Source organism: Trichomonas vaginalis, chromosome V (assembly GCF_026262505.1).
Source record: "Trichomonas vaginalis G3 chromosome V, whole genome shotgun sequence".
Taxonomy (NCBI): Eukaryota; Parabasalia; order Trichomonadida; family Trichomonadidae; genus Trichomonas; species Trichomonas vaginalis.
In genome coordinates, this window is record NC_067207.1 from 16617158 (window position 1) to 16632168 (window position 15011).

General features: G+C 29.9%; 6 protein-coding genes across 6 annotated transcripts; 4 read left to right on the plus strand and 2 right to left on the minus strand.

Moving 5' to 3' along the window:
• Positions 1-223: 223 nt before the first annotated feature.
• On the minus strand, positions 224-1338 carry TVAGG3_0349140 (auxin efflux carrier component 1B-related family; the record flags this gene model as incomplete). The annotated part of the gene is made up of 1 exon (XM_001304911.1): positions 236-1048. The coding sequence occupies one exon, from the start codon at positions 1046-1048 to the stop codon at positions 236-238; it is 813 nt and encodes a 270-aa protein (XP_001304912.1).
• Positions 1339-7188: 5850 nt separating this feature from the next.
• TVAGG3_0349150 (HMG-box family) lies at positions 7189-7554 on the minus strand (the record flags this gene model as incomplete). The annotated part of the gene is made up of 1 exon (XM_001304910.1): positions 7189-7554. One exon carries the CDS (start codon positions 7552-7554, stop codon positions 7189-7191), a length of 366 nt encoding a protein of 121 aa, XP_001304911.1.
• Positions 7555-9649: 2095 nt separating this feature from the next.
• On the plus strand, positions 9650-11103 carry TVAGG3_0349160 (protein ubiquitination; the record flags this gene model as incomplete). The annotated part of the gene is made up of 1 exon (XM_001304909.1): positions 9650-10945. The coding sequence occupies one exon, from the start codon at positions 9650-9652 to the stop codon at positions 10943-10945; it is 1296 nt and encodes a 431-aa protein (XP_001304910.1).
• A 534-nt stretch (positions 11104-11637) lies between these two features.
• TVAGG3_0349170 (dolichyl-phosphate-mannose-glycolipid alpha-mannosyltransferase protein) lies at positions 11638-12882 on the plus strand (the record flags this gene model as incomplete). Its single annotated transcript, XM_001304908.1, has 1 exon — positions 11638-12882. The coding sequence occupies one exon, from the start codon at positions 11638-11640 to the stop codon at positions 12880-12882; it is 1245 nt and encodes a 414-aa protein (XP_001304909.1).
• A 319-nt stretch (positions 12883-13201) lies between these two features.
• On the plus strand, positions 13202-13849 carry TVAGG3_0349190 (uncharacterized protein; the record flags this gene model as incomplete). Its single annotated transcript, XM_001304907.1, has 1 exon — positions 13202-13849. One exon carries the CDS (start codon positions 13202-13204, stop codon positions 13847-13849), a length of 648 nt encoding a protein of 215 aa, XP_001304908.1.
• A 253-nt stretch (positions 13850-14102) lies between these two features.
• TVAGG3_0349180 (peptidyl-serine phosphorylation) lies at positions 14103-14573 on the plus strand (the record flags this gene model as incomplete). Its single annotated transcript, XM_001304906.1, has 1 exon — positions 14103-14573. The coding sequence occupies one exon, from the start codon at positions 14103-14105 to the stop codon at positions 14571-14573; it is 471 nt and encodes a 156-aa protein (XP_001304907.1).
• Positions 14574-15011: the final 438 nt, after the last annotated feature.

A 15011-nucleotide genomic window follows, 5' to 3' on the forward strand; every position in this document is an offset into this window, starting at 1 on the left:
TCTTAAATTTAGGTATTTGATCTAAATATCAACTTTTTATCTAAAATGATTGTTAACACTTCAAAATCTAAAAGTCATTTATGAAGCAAATGGATTTGTTATATTTAAATAAAACTCTAAAGAAAATTTTTATTTAAAATGATTATTTAAACTTCAAAATCTAAAATTTATTCATATAGCATGTGGATTGGTTAAAATTCAATTAGTTTAAATATACTCTAAAGAAATTTTTTATTTAATCAAACAATTTAGTAAGGTTTAATATAGCAGTTAAAATCAAGTTGACAGGGAGGATCAAGAATGATGTCCAGTAAAGTGTGTAAGAAATAATAGAATCACCGAACATCAAATTCTGAGACAATTGGTAGCCATAAATAGATGTTGGAGCAATGTTTGCGAATAACAAATACTTTGTGATATTCTTGTCTTGCTTGAGCAATACAGAGAATGCTCCAGACAAAACTGGAGAAATGCAAAAGTGACAAATAATAGAAAAGATCAAATCTAAGACTGGAGCACCTTTGAAAGGATGGTACCACATAACTACACCATTGCAGAACAATCCTGCCGCATATGTACCCATTTCAAGTCTTCCTATGTAAGTATCTAAGAATTCTGGGAATGTTTTTCCAATTGCACTCCAAATGATGCCGAGGAGGGCAAATATTGTAAATTGATTGACGAATGAGAAGAATATTAGGATCTTTCGTGAGTATTTTGGCTTCTTGACTTCAGGAGTTCCTAATAAAGGTTCTGGATTAAGAATTTGAGCTGTTCCTGATGTCGATGCACTGAATTCGCTTGGTTCATCTGGTTTTTTAACACTAGATTTCTCTGTATCGTCTATTTGTCTTCCTTTTGTAGAGGCCAACTTCAATACACCGTTTTCGACAAAATAAAGAGCTAAAATCTGATGGAATGGGATAACTATAAGGAAATGTACAAGTGTTGCGAGTGATGCATAGATTGTAAAGCCAGGTGGAAACATTAAGGATGAAAGAGGATACGCGTAATAGATATGATCTGTTTCACAGACTGCAATTGACATTTTAATGAATTTAACACTGATTTTTCGTCTTTATGGAAAATTAACGAATAAACAAAAGTTAAAATATGCAAACAAACTTGAATTATGATAGCGTGGAAGAAGCTCATCCATGTTTTGAGTGAAAATTTACTGATTGCAATTTCTCGAAGTAGCATTGCAGCCATTGGAACAAGATAAATTAGTCTTCTAATATCATATATGTCTTTTTGAGAAAACTTATTCAGCCATCCAAGAATAAAACAAGCAATGATAAATGTGTAAGGAGCAGCTAATGTTTGAAAGCTTTCCAGCCAGTCGAACATATGAAATGGTTTTAACCTCACAAAAAAAATTCAATAGTGTTTCTAATTCAAATAAAAATCATTAGATAACTTGTGAGATGAAATTATTTTTTAAAAAATTTCGCCCCGTGAAATTTTCAGAAGTGTAAAATATTGAAAAGATAATAGCCTGCCGATCAATATTGAATCATCTGATTTGCCCTCTTTCTTGTTATATTTGTTTGTTGTACCATTGTCTTTCATATTAACATTCATTGATTTCTTATCAAAATTGTTAAACCATCAAAACTATCATTACAATGGGGTTATTTTATGATAGGTAAAGAGTATAGGATCTAAAGCACTGGTGAGTCGATTATGGTACTTGAATTATGTTATATAATGCGATATATTTTAATCTGATTTTACATTGAAGTTTTTTTATTATGACGTGTTTCATTGAATTTTTGAATAAAATTGAAAGCTATCTCGGATCAGAAAATAAAGAAATAGTTTGTCGCATTATCTTTCATATATTATTCATTATAATCGATATAGGCTTAATTATACATGATTTGACTATGTGAACGCAAAATCTAATGCTTATTACATTGTGATACTGAGTTTTAGTTGAAAAATTAGTTGAAAGCAATATTACCTATTGGTTGCTATGATTTCTAGTAATAATTAAGAGTTAATAGCTTAAATAAGAATATAAATATCATATTATTTCAATTGCTTAGCAAAGTTTCTTATTGGACAAAAAAGTGACACCAAATCACACTTGTTTGTTGGATCTTACCATTCCAGATAAATATAGCAACTTGATTTTATGAAATTAGATAGATATATATGTGTACTTTTATCCCGTGTTGTTTTCTCGAAAACCTAATATCCTATGGGGATGCTGATTTTGAGCTTGTGTAAAAGTCAAGTGTCAATTATATGTCAATATTCTACCATATGTGGTGCTGATATTTCAATATGTGTCTTTGTTCAAATTAAAAGTTTGAGATGAAATCAGCCTTATTTTATTTTGATGTGGTATTATTTTTTGTTCTCTATGATGCATTATAATAACATATTAGGAATAAATGCCAACTATTGATTTTCTTGAGAGTTTGGCACAAATCACGTCAAAAGATTATTGATGTCTGGCACAATCATGAGTTATGCTTTTTTTTGGCTTGTGGAGGTATTTTGCCTAATGGTTAGAACAGAATGGCTATGTGTTGTCGATAATCATAAATAATTTATTTGGCGCTATATTGTTTATCTAATTTGCAAATATATATTCAGGGGTTAAGACGGTTTCTAGGAATAATGCACATAATGAGAAGGCTAGAAGTCGTGATTTTTTGGCGTATTACAAAAAAATCCTATAAAGAATCATATTTGAGCCATATTTTTAAATGCAATGATATAGTTATGGAATTTATATCCAGGATATATAAAGTAATATGAAATTGAGACTGAATAAAAAAAAATATAAAAAAAAATTAAAGGAAATTAAGTAAAAATATGTTTGATATTTATCAAATATAGGTAGAAAATGTGGTGGTACATTTATTATCAAAAAATAGGGTTAAAATTTTTGAATAAAAAAAATATTCGATTAGAACAAATTATAAAGTGAAAATATAAATCTTACTTAAGAAGAATAATGATTGGTGATATAAAATGCTAAATTTTAATAGAAGCAAAATAAAAAATAAGCGATCTTATATTATTATTAAGAAAACAAACAATAATCTTTTGGGCATAATGGGATGGTCTGTATGCCAGGATTAAATGGAGTGAGTTCGAATTAGGACAGTATTTTTATTTGATTTTCGCATTTGATACTCATAATATTAAAATGGGATAAATTTAATGATATATTTATAAGGTAGATTTCAAATATATAAATATCAAAGAAAATGACAAACTTTTTTCTTAAATTTTTTTGTTTTAACAATAAATTACTCAATTTCGATCAAACAAATGGTTTTATTTGTCTTAATATTCAAATATATATGAATGCCGATAATGTGGTCGAGATGAACGGTTAGAGGCGGTTTAAAAATGTATGGCCTGCTAGCAAGATGTTACAGCTTGAAGCCGGTTGGGTTTCGAATCTTCGCCTCCTGAGATCTCACGAAGATCGCCCAATTCAGAAAAACGCCTCCCCTTGGTGCGCTTGAGCTGCCTGCATAGTTAGCAGATCATTTTGTTTTTTGCTTTAGGTTGTTAGTGAGCTTTAAATTGTTAGATCATTGATGCAATGAGTATGAAAATATTCATGCATGAGACAAGAACTTTCTTAATTTGAAAGTAGTATGCAGGAATAGATCGAACAATTTAATAAATTAGAGGGATCCACCTATAAAGTTCTAATGTTGGAAGTGATTCCCATTGGATTAATCGCAAAATGGGGTACTGGTCCGGAATTGGGTTCAGATAGCGGTATTTTGACCGACAAGAGTGTAATATGCACTCTTGTCGGTCACAATGTGTCATTCCGGGAGACATTTCCACTGCATGTCCCCCAGATTGGCACGCTGTTCCGCATTCATAACTTGAATGCGGAACTTTGACCGACAAGAGTGCATATTACACTCTTGTCGGTCACAATGTGTCATTCCGGGAGACATTTCCACTGCATGTCTCCCAGAATGAGACAATTTGTTGCAATCAGAATGTGATTGCAAAAGTTTGACCGACAAGAGTGCATATTACACTATTCTCGGTCACAATGTGTCATTCCGGGAGACATTTCCACTGCATGTCTCCCAGAATGAGACAATTTGTTGCAATCAGAATGTGATTGCAAAAGTTTGACCGACAAGAGTGTAATATGCACTCTTGTTTTAATAAATTTTAATTACCATATAAGTATCTTTACATACAATCTTTACATTATATTTTTTCCTAATTAATATTTATTTCATATTTTTTTGTGCTTTATCTAACTTATAGCATGTACTGAACTATTTTACAGACTCTACTGAGCTATCTCAACATATAAACCAGTGAAAAAAAACACATATATACTCACTTCATATTCTGATCTCATGCCATATTATCGCAAAAACTATATTTATACACCACACCTCATAAAACATCATTTTAGCCCTATCTAAGCGTTCAAAACCTATTTTTCCCGCGTAATCTGATTCTTCAGGATCCGCTGATTCGATTTCTGCCGTCAGATCGCGAAAATATGCATTACATAACAAGATATACACAAATTACTAAACTTAATATTTTCCTTAAAATTGCTATTCCTTGAATTTAACAACATAATTTTTCAAAATCCAATTTTTTCAAAAAATGTATGCATTCAAAAGTTCAGATTATATCTAGTCATTATCCATTATTAATTTTGAATTTGATTTTTTGAGATATTCATTTTATTATACGTATTACTCAGAAAATTAAATGTATTTGTGAGAGAAAACGGAGAAGATAATAAATATTGTCATATAGAGGAATAGCAATTTTAAGGAAAATATTAAGTTTAGTAATTTGTGTATATCTTGTTATGTAATGCATATTTTCGCGATCTGACGGCAGAAATCGAATCAGCGGATCCTGAAGAATCAGATTACGCGGGAAAAATAGGTTTTGAACGCTTAGATAGGGCTAAAATGATGTTTTATGAGGTGTGGTGTATAAATATAGTTTTTGCGATAATATGGCATGAGATCAGAATATGAAGTGAGTATATATGTGTTTTTTTTCACTGGTTTATATGTTGAGATAGCTCAGTAGAGTCTGTAAAATAGTTCAGTACATGCTATAAGTTAGATAAAGCACAAAAAAATATGAAATAAATATTAATTAGGAAAAAATATAATGTAAAGATTGTATGTAAAGATACTTATATGGTAATTAAAATTTATTAAAACAAGAGTGCATATTACACTCTTGTCGGTCAAACTTTTGCAATCACATTCTGATTGCAACAAATTGTCTCATTCTGGGAGACATGCAGTGGAAATGTCTCCCGGAATGACACATTGTGACCGAAAGTGTAATATTACACTCTTGTCGGTCAAACTTTTGCAATCACATTCTGATTGCAACAAATTGTCTCATTCTGGGAGACATGCAGTGGAAATGTCTCCCGGAATGACACATTGTGACCGACAAGAGTGTAATATGCACTCTTGTCGGTCAAACTTTTGCAATCACATTCTGATTGCAACAAATTGTCTCATTCTGGGAGACATGCAGTGGAAATGTCTCCCGGAATGACACATTGTGACCGACAAGAGTGTATATTACACTCTTGTCGGTCAAAGTTTTGCATTCACATTCTGAATGCAACAAATTGTGTCATTCTGGGGGACATGCAGTGGAAATGTCTCCCGGAATGACACATTGTGACCGACAAGAGTGCATATTACACTCTTGTCGGTCAAAGTTCCGCATTCAAGTTATGAATGCGGAACAGCGTGCCAATCTGGGGGACATGCAGTGGAAATGTCTCCCGGAATGACACATTGTGACCGACAAGAGTGCATATTACACTCTTGTCGGTCAAACTTTTGCAATCACATTCTCATTATACAATCTCTTTATTTTCTTGTCTGTCCATACATATAATTAGTATATAAACAATATCCCTTAATCAAAAATTCATTAAACACAAATTTACCATATGATTTGTATTTATCTTTAAAAATCTTAATATTTTCATTAATTATTGAATTCTACATCTATTTAGTTTATAAAAACACTCAATGTTATACAATCATATTAGTTTATATCATTTATCATCAGTTTTCATTTTACGCATGTAGTTTTTAAATCTCTATCAATTTTGAAATGAAGAATATATTCACAATTATATGCAGTGTCAATAGACATCTTGTTGCCTATGAAATTAACAATTTTTTTTCAAATTATATTGATATTCTTCAAATTGTGAATTTGTTACATTTAATTACAAATATTGTCTTCTCCTTTATTTTGCATTTGACTTACATTAATAACCAAGCTTAATTTTAACAATTGATACCCAATTCAAAATGTCTTTCCAAAATTAGCCGAATTTCAAAAATTGACATGATTCCACATTCTACATCAATTGGAATTAAGAATATTCCAAATTAAATAAAAAATATCAATCTTTTCAAAATTTATAATATTATCTTTTTTTAAACTGTTATTATATCATTATCATTCATAGTCTGACTTATCAAAATGAATTTCAATTCATATTGTTCAAATAAAGCATTACTTTGAAAGTTTGAATCATTACTCCGACATATTTTCCTATATAGTAAAATCACAACCGAGATTGATATATGCATAACATTTCTAACCATTTGCATGTAGATATGTGAAATTTTAACTCTAATTTTAAAATATTATAATTTTTTTTATATATCATGTCATTATGTATAAATCAATTCACCGGATCATATATATTAATATATCTGTAATTGAATAGACTAGGCCAATTACATTAGTTTGATATCTTGATAACTTTTTAGATTTAGATTTCAACCTCAGCAATATATACTACTATGTACCAGTAATATAATGTTATAATAATGGGTTTGGATCTTCATGTAGTGTGGTTTTACAAGCAAAATAAATTTCGTCTAATTGCACTATGAATGTCATTAGTAGACTACTAAAATCATATGGTAGATTCTCTAGTGCCTACATAAGTATATGGTATATGTCACAAAGAATGTCTCCAATCAGGGAGCTGTATTAATGAGCTTTTATAAAAATTTACGGGCGTGTCGGATTCCAATAACAAAAACTTTAGGGTATAACAAGGAAAACTTAAAATTAACAGGACTATTTAACAAATAGAACAGGCATACTAGTAGGATTCACCGAGATATTATATCATTGCAACTTAGAATTCCCCATATCATATTAATATTGAACGAAAGGATAGTCATGAGTTGAAGATAATGTAGCGTATTGAATTTTATCGAACAATGGACAAATACCTAATGTCTCTATCGGAGATAATGCATCTGGTTTGGATGGAGGTGAAGAAGGTGCTTTAAGAATTAACGATTGTTTCGGTTGCACGGAAATGCTTTTAGCCATCTCTCGATAACGCATACGCTCAGATTCTGGTAAACCTTTCCATTGTTCTGATATAACTTTAGAAATGTCGAGAGGTGAAAAGAAAGGGCACGCCTTATGAATCTTATGTCTTATTTCTTTGCTGAAGATAAAAAATCCCGTTGCATTCTTTTTATTTTTGCTATTGGAAGCGGAAATTGATTCCATTAAAAAAATATTAGTTTGTTAGCCAACCTCCAGCATTAAGAAATTTTGAATGTATCTATATTTTGAATGGACTGCAAAGTTATGTAGATAAATATGATAATGTAATTGACACAATAGCTTAATAGATCAAATTATTTAATGTTATTTGGTAAATTGAATTTTTGAGTGTTTTATTTAAATTGATATATATGAAAACTCTGAATAAAATGATTATTTAATGGAAGTAGAAAAATAATAAAAATATTATTGAATTTGCCTAATTCAATCCATAAAAATTGTAAAATATCAAAAATAATTGGGATTGATAGCTGTTCAAAATTTTATAAAAGTGACTCTATAAAAATTCAAAATATTGAATGATAATAGATAACGTAGTTGTAATGAAAAAGACTGATAATTTTTAATATATATTTTATTATCATTACATTATTTCGATGATTGCGTTAAACGTTCTATTTTGAATTATTTTGTGAGATTTGTGAAGAAATATTGCTAAAGAATTTCTGGATTAATAAATATCGTTTATGGCAACATTTAAAAGCATATGTCTCGATTATTTTTTGATAGTATCTTTTATACCTTTCAAAATATGCTTTTGAATTTTGGCTGTCAAAATATTCAAATAATCGTGATCGACAAATGGCGAAAATTGTTTAGTGCATGTTATATTTTATTTAGCACTGATATCTGAAGATGTTTTTCAGGTTTAATTTACATTTCAGTAAAATTATAAAATTCAAAATAAGAAAAATAAAGAAAGTATTAAAAATCAAAAAATACGATAATTCTATGTTTAACTTAAATGAAAATGCAAATAGGATTTATCATCTAAATTATGTACTTATTTTAGTAGCAAATGCTAATTTTTTGTTCAAAATTGAATTTAAGTTATCTTCCATGAAGAATGTAAAAATTGAGATTCTAGAGATAACTCCTAATTAATAATATCACATGCTAATTGATTCATTTTGGTACAATTTATTAAACTCTTTTTAAAATTGTATATAATTGATTTCGATTTATATCTTGCAAATTATCATGGCATTCTTGTTTTGATATCATCATTTCAGCAAGGACAGTCTATATATGAAGTTTCCACTTGAAACGTTTATCTCTACGATTCATTTTCTCAAGAATAAGTGTAAACAAAGTTTTGAGAATAGTTTTGAGACTCATGAATTTTTTTAAAAGCACTCATCGAAAATAGATTCTTAAAATGTTATATAGATTAAATATTTTTAATAAAAACACTATATTAAAATTTCAAAATAGCCTGAGTGGTTTTATTTAAAATATTTTGTTGATTAATATTGTTAATTAGCATAATACAAATAAAATTATATTAATTGTTATTTTATTGGATTTTCAATACTTTTCAAATTTCCTTTACTGAATTTTTTACGAAATTTTTGTTAATCCAAAAACATTCAATTCCAAAACTCGCTCACAGCTGATTTAATTTGCGAGCAATAATTTCAATTGATTTATTAAACAATACATAATCGATATTTATTATTCAGACATTTCAAACTCATAGTAGTTGTATATTGTCCAATCAATCATGTTTAATTAACTGATCTGTGACATTCTTATTATATTTTGTTTGTTAACAACATATTTTTTCATAATTAATTAATCTCCAATCAATTAATTTGTGATTGTAAACGGTCGCTTAATAATGATTTGTTACATAAAGAGTAATCAAAATCATACTATTATTATTTTTCATTAAATTAAAAACTTTTTTTAGCCGTGCATTGTTTTCCCTATTGTAAATTAGAAGCATTACGCTTGGTATGAATAGAGGTTATGACGATCTCTTGACTATTCAATACTGAAATATATCATAAATGAATCTGAAGTGTTCAAACAATTTTATATGGGAGCCGAGAATTCTGATTGAGTGTCACCACTTTCCCAACTATCATGAGCTTCAGTTGAATTGCCTGAATCGTTGGATATGATTTATAAAAAAATAATATCAATTGATTTTTTTCATGTTTGTGAAATCTGATGCTAGTTCAATGATAATTGCTTAAATTTATTTTCAGTATGATAAAAATATGTCACTTTTCTCTATTTTTATACAATAAAAATGATTTCTTTGAGTTCTCAAGGACTTTCATCAATTATGAAATATCCTTCTAAAGAAGTGATTGCTATTCATGTCGGCTCATCGAAATATGTTCTTCCAAAGTTGATTGCTGTTTTTATATCACCTATAATTGCAGAAAAGATCCGAGAAAATCCTGACCTGAATAAATTCGAGTTAAATATTAACGATGAACAGAAGATATTTAGACTTGTTGTTCAGCTTGCCTATGGAAATCAAGTGCAATTCGAACCTCATCAATTACCAGTCTTAGAAGCAATTGGAAAAGCATTAGGAAATCAAGAATTAGTTATACTGAGTCAGACAACTAATACCAAAACGCATGAAGACATTAATATTCAAAATGCTGTTACTAAGCTCATATCCAAGAAAAAACTTCGCGCTAAATATGATTTCATCATCGAATATATTGCATTCCACTTCTCTGATATGTCTGAAAAAGATTTAGAAAAACTTGAAATTGATGATATTCAGAAAATCGTTTCACATAGCAAGTTCAGGACAAATTCAGAAAGTTCCTTATTCAGATTTATCTTCGGTCTTTACATGGAACACAATGATGATCCAAGATATTCCGAATTATTTTCAAAAGTTCTTTTCGAAAAACTCGATGAAGAAGAAATGTCTGATTTTGTTAATAACTTCTCTTCAAATCAAATGACAGATGGTATTTGGCAAGCAATTTCTCGAAGATTAATTTTGCCCGTATCAGAACCAGAAAAAGATAATGAATCAGCAACGCAATCAAAAGCTTCAAGTAGAAAACCATCTCCACCCAACGCCCGAAACTCCACAAAGCAACCAGTAAAGATTATTGAATTTAATGGCAAAGATTTCTATAATGGATGCTTCTCTACATTACGATCAAAGAAGAAACATGTTCTACTATCTTCTTCCAGTATAAATACAGGAACAATCAGATCCATAATAAATCCATCAAATAAGACTAATTATTGGACGCAAAATCAGCCTGATAGTTGGATAAAAGTTGATTTGAAAAAGAATAAAATACATCCTACATCATATACAATAAGAGGAAGATATGATCATGATTTCAATCAACCACAGAGTTGGAACTTCGAAGGATTTGCAAAGGGTAAATGGGAAATATTAGATTCACACATTAATGAACCTCTCAGAATTAAAGAACCTAAAAACTTCAAATTATCTGTAGAAGGTAAATTTAATTCATTCAGAATTAGACAGACTGGACCAAATACTTATGGAGACCTTGATCTTGTTCTCAGTGCTTTTGAAGTTTTCGGTGAAATATATTAATATACTAGGTTTTGTTTGATATTATAAAACTTTTTGTTTATATTGATGACACTTTTGATTTTCATCATCTTTGAATTTTGTAAAGATCATAACTTAATAAATATCGTGTTGTCCATAGAAAGATTTCTGATTGGAAGTCCTTAATGAAAATTGAAAACAAACAACTATTCTATATTCAAAATATATTCGTATATCTATCTAAACTTATATTTCATAAATTTTGATAAAAATTTAAAATGATTTTAATGAAGATAAGAAATATTTCGATTTACTATCTATATTAATTATATTTTGCCGATTTAGTTTTCCTTTATCCGGCCTTTTCGGGCTGAAAATTGTAATTTTAATTGCAAAAATCTACGATTTTTCATTGTGATACAAAATTTGATCTTATATCTCTATGAGTTTGATTCTTTTTCTCTTGTTCTGAATTCAATGTTTTTAATAAAGTCCTAGAACTGCCTTCATTTGGAGTTCTTTATGCATTTCTTAACGAAAATAGTCTATTTTAGTCGAATTTGGAAGTAAATTTATACCAATTTGCTTATAACGTTTCATCTCTCTCTTTGAGTGTGTTAGTGACTATATCTATCTCATTTATGCCTAAATATACTCATGAATATCCTTTTATGATAAAATGCCATTTTAAAACCTCATAATTTGAATTAATATTTTTTTTTGTCAGAAATTATATGATTGAAGAAAATCAAGATGTTACAGAAGTAAAGCGACCTTGGTACAAGAGAGTTATATTTCCTGGGCTTGCAAAATTAGATTCAGTACAAAAAGGACTTTGGAAACCTGATTTAGCTGATTTGGAAATTTTCAGAATTCTTGCTTTAGTTGAAGGCGTAATATTTATAGTATCATTTGCAAGTGGATCACCTTTTGGGCCACTCTCATATTGGGATGGACCAATGTACGTTTACGTTGCAAGAACTTTATATAATATTCCGAAATCAGGACCAGATTCTCATCTTTTCAAGCGTCCACCATACTATTTTGCATGTCACTTACCCGGATATCCTTTAGTAATTCGATTTTTTTCAAAGATTTGTTTTAATCAGTATTGGTTAGGCGAATTACTCTCAATTTTATTCAATGCAATGGTTATAACTTATGTATTCAGACGATTGCTCACTGTTTATAACTGCGTAGAAGATCCTGTTTTCACTACAAAAGTTTCTTTATTTATACCAATCAGATTATGTCTTTACAAAGCAGTTGGCGCTAGTGATCCTCTATACATTACATTTTGCTTTCTTTCTCTTATATTTTTCAAAACAGATCAATTAATATTTTTATTATTATCGATGTGGGGAGCTTGCTACACAAGAATTGAAGGACCTTCAATTGTAGGAACTATTGGATTATGTTATTTATTACGATTAGATATTCCTCGTGCACTTTTTACAGCTCTTGGTTTTATCGCCACCCCTTCACTAATGTATTTACATCACGTTAAATTTGGAAACTACAAAGCGTATTTCGACTATAATTCTGGTCAAATGGACCTAATTAAATATCCATTGTATCATCTATTCGAAAGTTCCGGAAATTTTGAGGAATTACTTCATGCACAAAGTTTACTTGGGCTATTTTTACCATTTTTCGTCGGAACTTTGATTTTGTTTTCGATTTCTGTTCCATTTGCGATTTTTAGTACTGTTTACATTTTGTATTGTGCTTGTATCAATCATCCTGATTTAGCCAGATATTCTTTGCCAGGATTTACCTTAGCACTTCTTGTTGGATTTGATTCTGTAATTTCATCTCCAATTTTGAAGCCAAGGTTTCATTATTTCAAGATTCCTGTAGGAGTTCTTGTTCTTTTATACTTTTTGAGTGAATTAGGATCTAATAGAGCAAATGATGAGCATTTTATGAAGATTTGTGATATTATCCATCATGTTTATAATGGAACTGATAGTTTCTAACTCATTTAGTTCTATATTATTTTGTTTTGTATATAAAAATTAGTAAATTTTAGTAAATATGAATAAAATCAACTTCATTTTAATCGAGTTTAATACAAAACAAGACTGTATCATTGATTTTATTACTAGTGCTGGAATGATGCGTTAATTTACTAATTTTTAAAAATAAAGAACTTTTCAGCATAGAATATGCGAACGAACCCATTTTTCAGGCATGTGCCACTTTTACATGTGATTTTATAAGAATAATCTCTCCGATTTTTTGGTTGAAAAAACTTTCGATGAAATCAAAAAAGTGACATTTTTAAAATTTGGGTGAATGAATAACAGTTCTACATTAACCATATATGTTATTCATGAGCCTAATGGCTTTAAATATTCAATTACTGTTAAACCACACGAAAAATTATCGATTTTAAACGAAATTTTCACATATTCTCCAAAATTACAGTTTGGAGTAAAGTCAAAGATATATGATGAATCCATGGAGTTTTGTCAAGTAGATTCTCTCTTTTACGCTCATCCAGATATTAGAAGATTTTTTGCCACAGATGAAATTAGTCGACCGAAAGCAAATTATACACCTGATCAACGTACTATCATGATACTTTTAATGACATATGGAAATGTACATCCAATGCGTATGGAAGTTGAGTTAGACGCTCAAATTAGCAGTTTACTTAAATATGTTCCAGATATGAAGAACGGAGGATTCATGAAGAGAGGTCATATTCTCAAAATGGATCAAACATTTAGAGAACAAAACATAAATGACGAATGTTGGATTTATTATATTCCAGAAATCGAAGATTTCTACATTGCTCATGAAGCATATGGACTGAGCACTCAAGACAAACCTCGATGGCCAAGTAATTGGATCAAAACTATCAGTCAAGGTCCTTCCATTCTTATTGATCCAGCAATTCGTAAACGAACCACAAGGGATTTACTCAATGATAATTTCTAATCTTACGAATTCTGTTTCTCTTCATTCTCAAAAAAATCATTTTATTAATATCGCAATTTATTCGATATACATACTTATATGACCTTACCTAAGCAATACAATTTACTATTAACTTGATTTCAGACAATTACCAAAAAAAGATAAGCATTCTAATCAAGTTTACGTAATTGACTTCGGACTATCTAAACAATACATTAATCCAAAGAGGAGAAAGCATATTCCATTCAGCGACCATAAATCTTTGACAGGCACAATGAAAGGCTTCGAGCAATCAAGGCGCGATGATCTCGAGTTTCTCGGCTATGTATGGCTCTATTTACTAAGAGGTTCATTACCATGGGAAGGGCTTCCTTCCAAAACATCCAAGCAGAAATACCAAGTAATTTTGGACGTAAAAATGCAAACATCTCCTGAAGAGTTATGCTATGGTTTTCCAAATGAATTCGTAGAGTACTTCCAGAAAATACGCGAATTGGAGTTCGAAAATGAACCAGATTACGCTTCTTACAGAAAATTATTCTGTGACCATATACTTATGACTACGTCTATGATTGGACAAAGGAAACAGCACCTCCAATCAAAGTTCCTATTCGTCCTCCCATCGAAATACCTCGACAAGCGTATACACAGCCCGCAACACCAAAACACTCGCCTAGCCAGCCCGAGCAACTTCCTCCTCCGATTATTACACCGATGGTTGAAGATAGTCTACTTCCTACGCTGAATTTCAGAAATGAAGCTCATAATGAAACAGCGCTTAGAGATTCTACGAAAACAACTAATGCACTTCGCTGGAAACCAGATAGATTATACCAACCAACGCCTGTTAATGCTCCAATTCATATCAAAATTACAAAATTCCCTGTTTTTCAGTCAAGAACAAGATTACCATCGCCAAAGAAGAATAGTTCGCCAGCAAGAAAAAGAGTTAGTTATTGACTTATGGAGCCAAAGTTTGAAACTGTTATTCAAGTAGTAGGATAGGATGGGTTTAGTGACTTTTTTTGTTACATCTATATATAGACGATGCATTAAAATATATTTATTTATAAATCATTAAAAAATTAACATTAATTTTAAACATAATTTATTTTTTATTCTTACATAAATGACCCAACAAGTAAAACCAGATAAAATGGATTATCGAATTTTAGAGGATGGT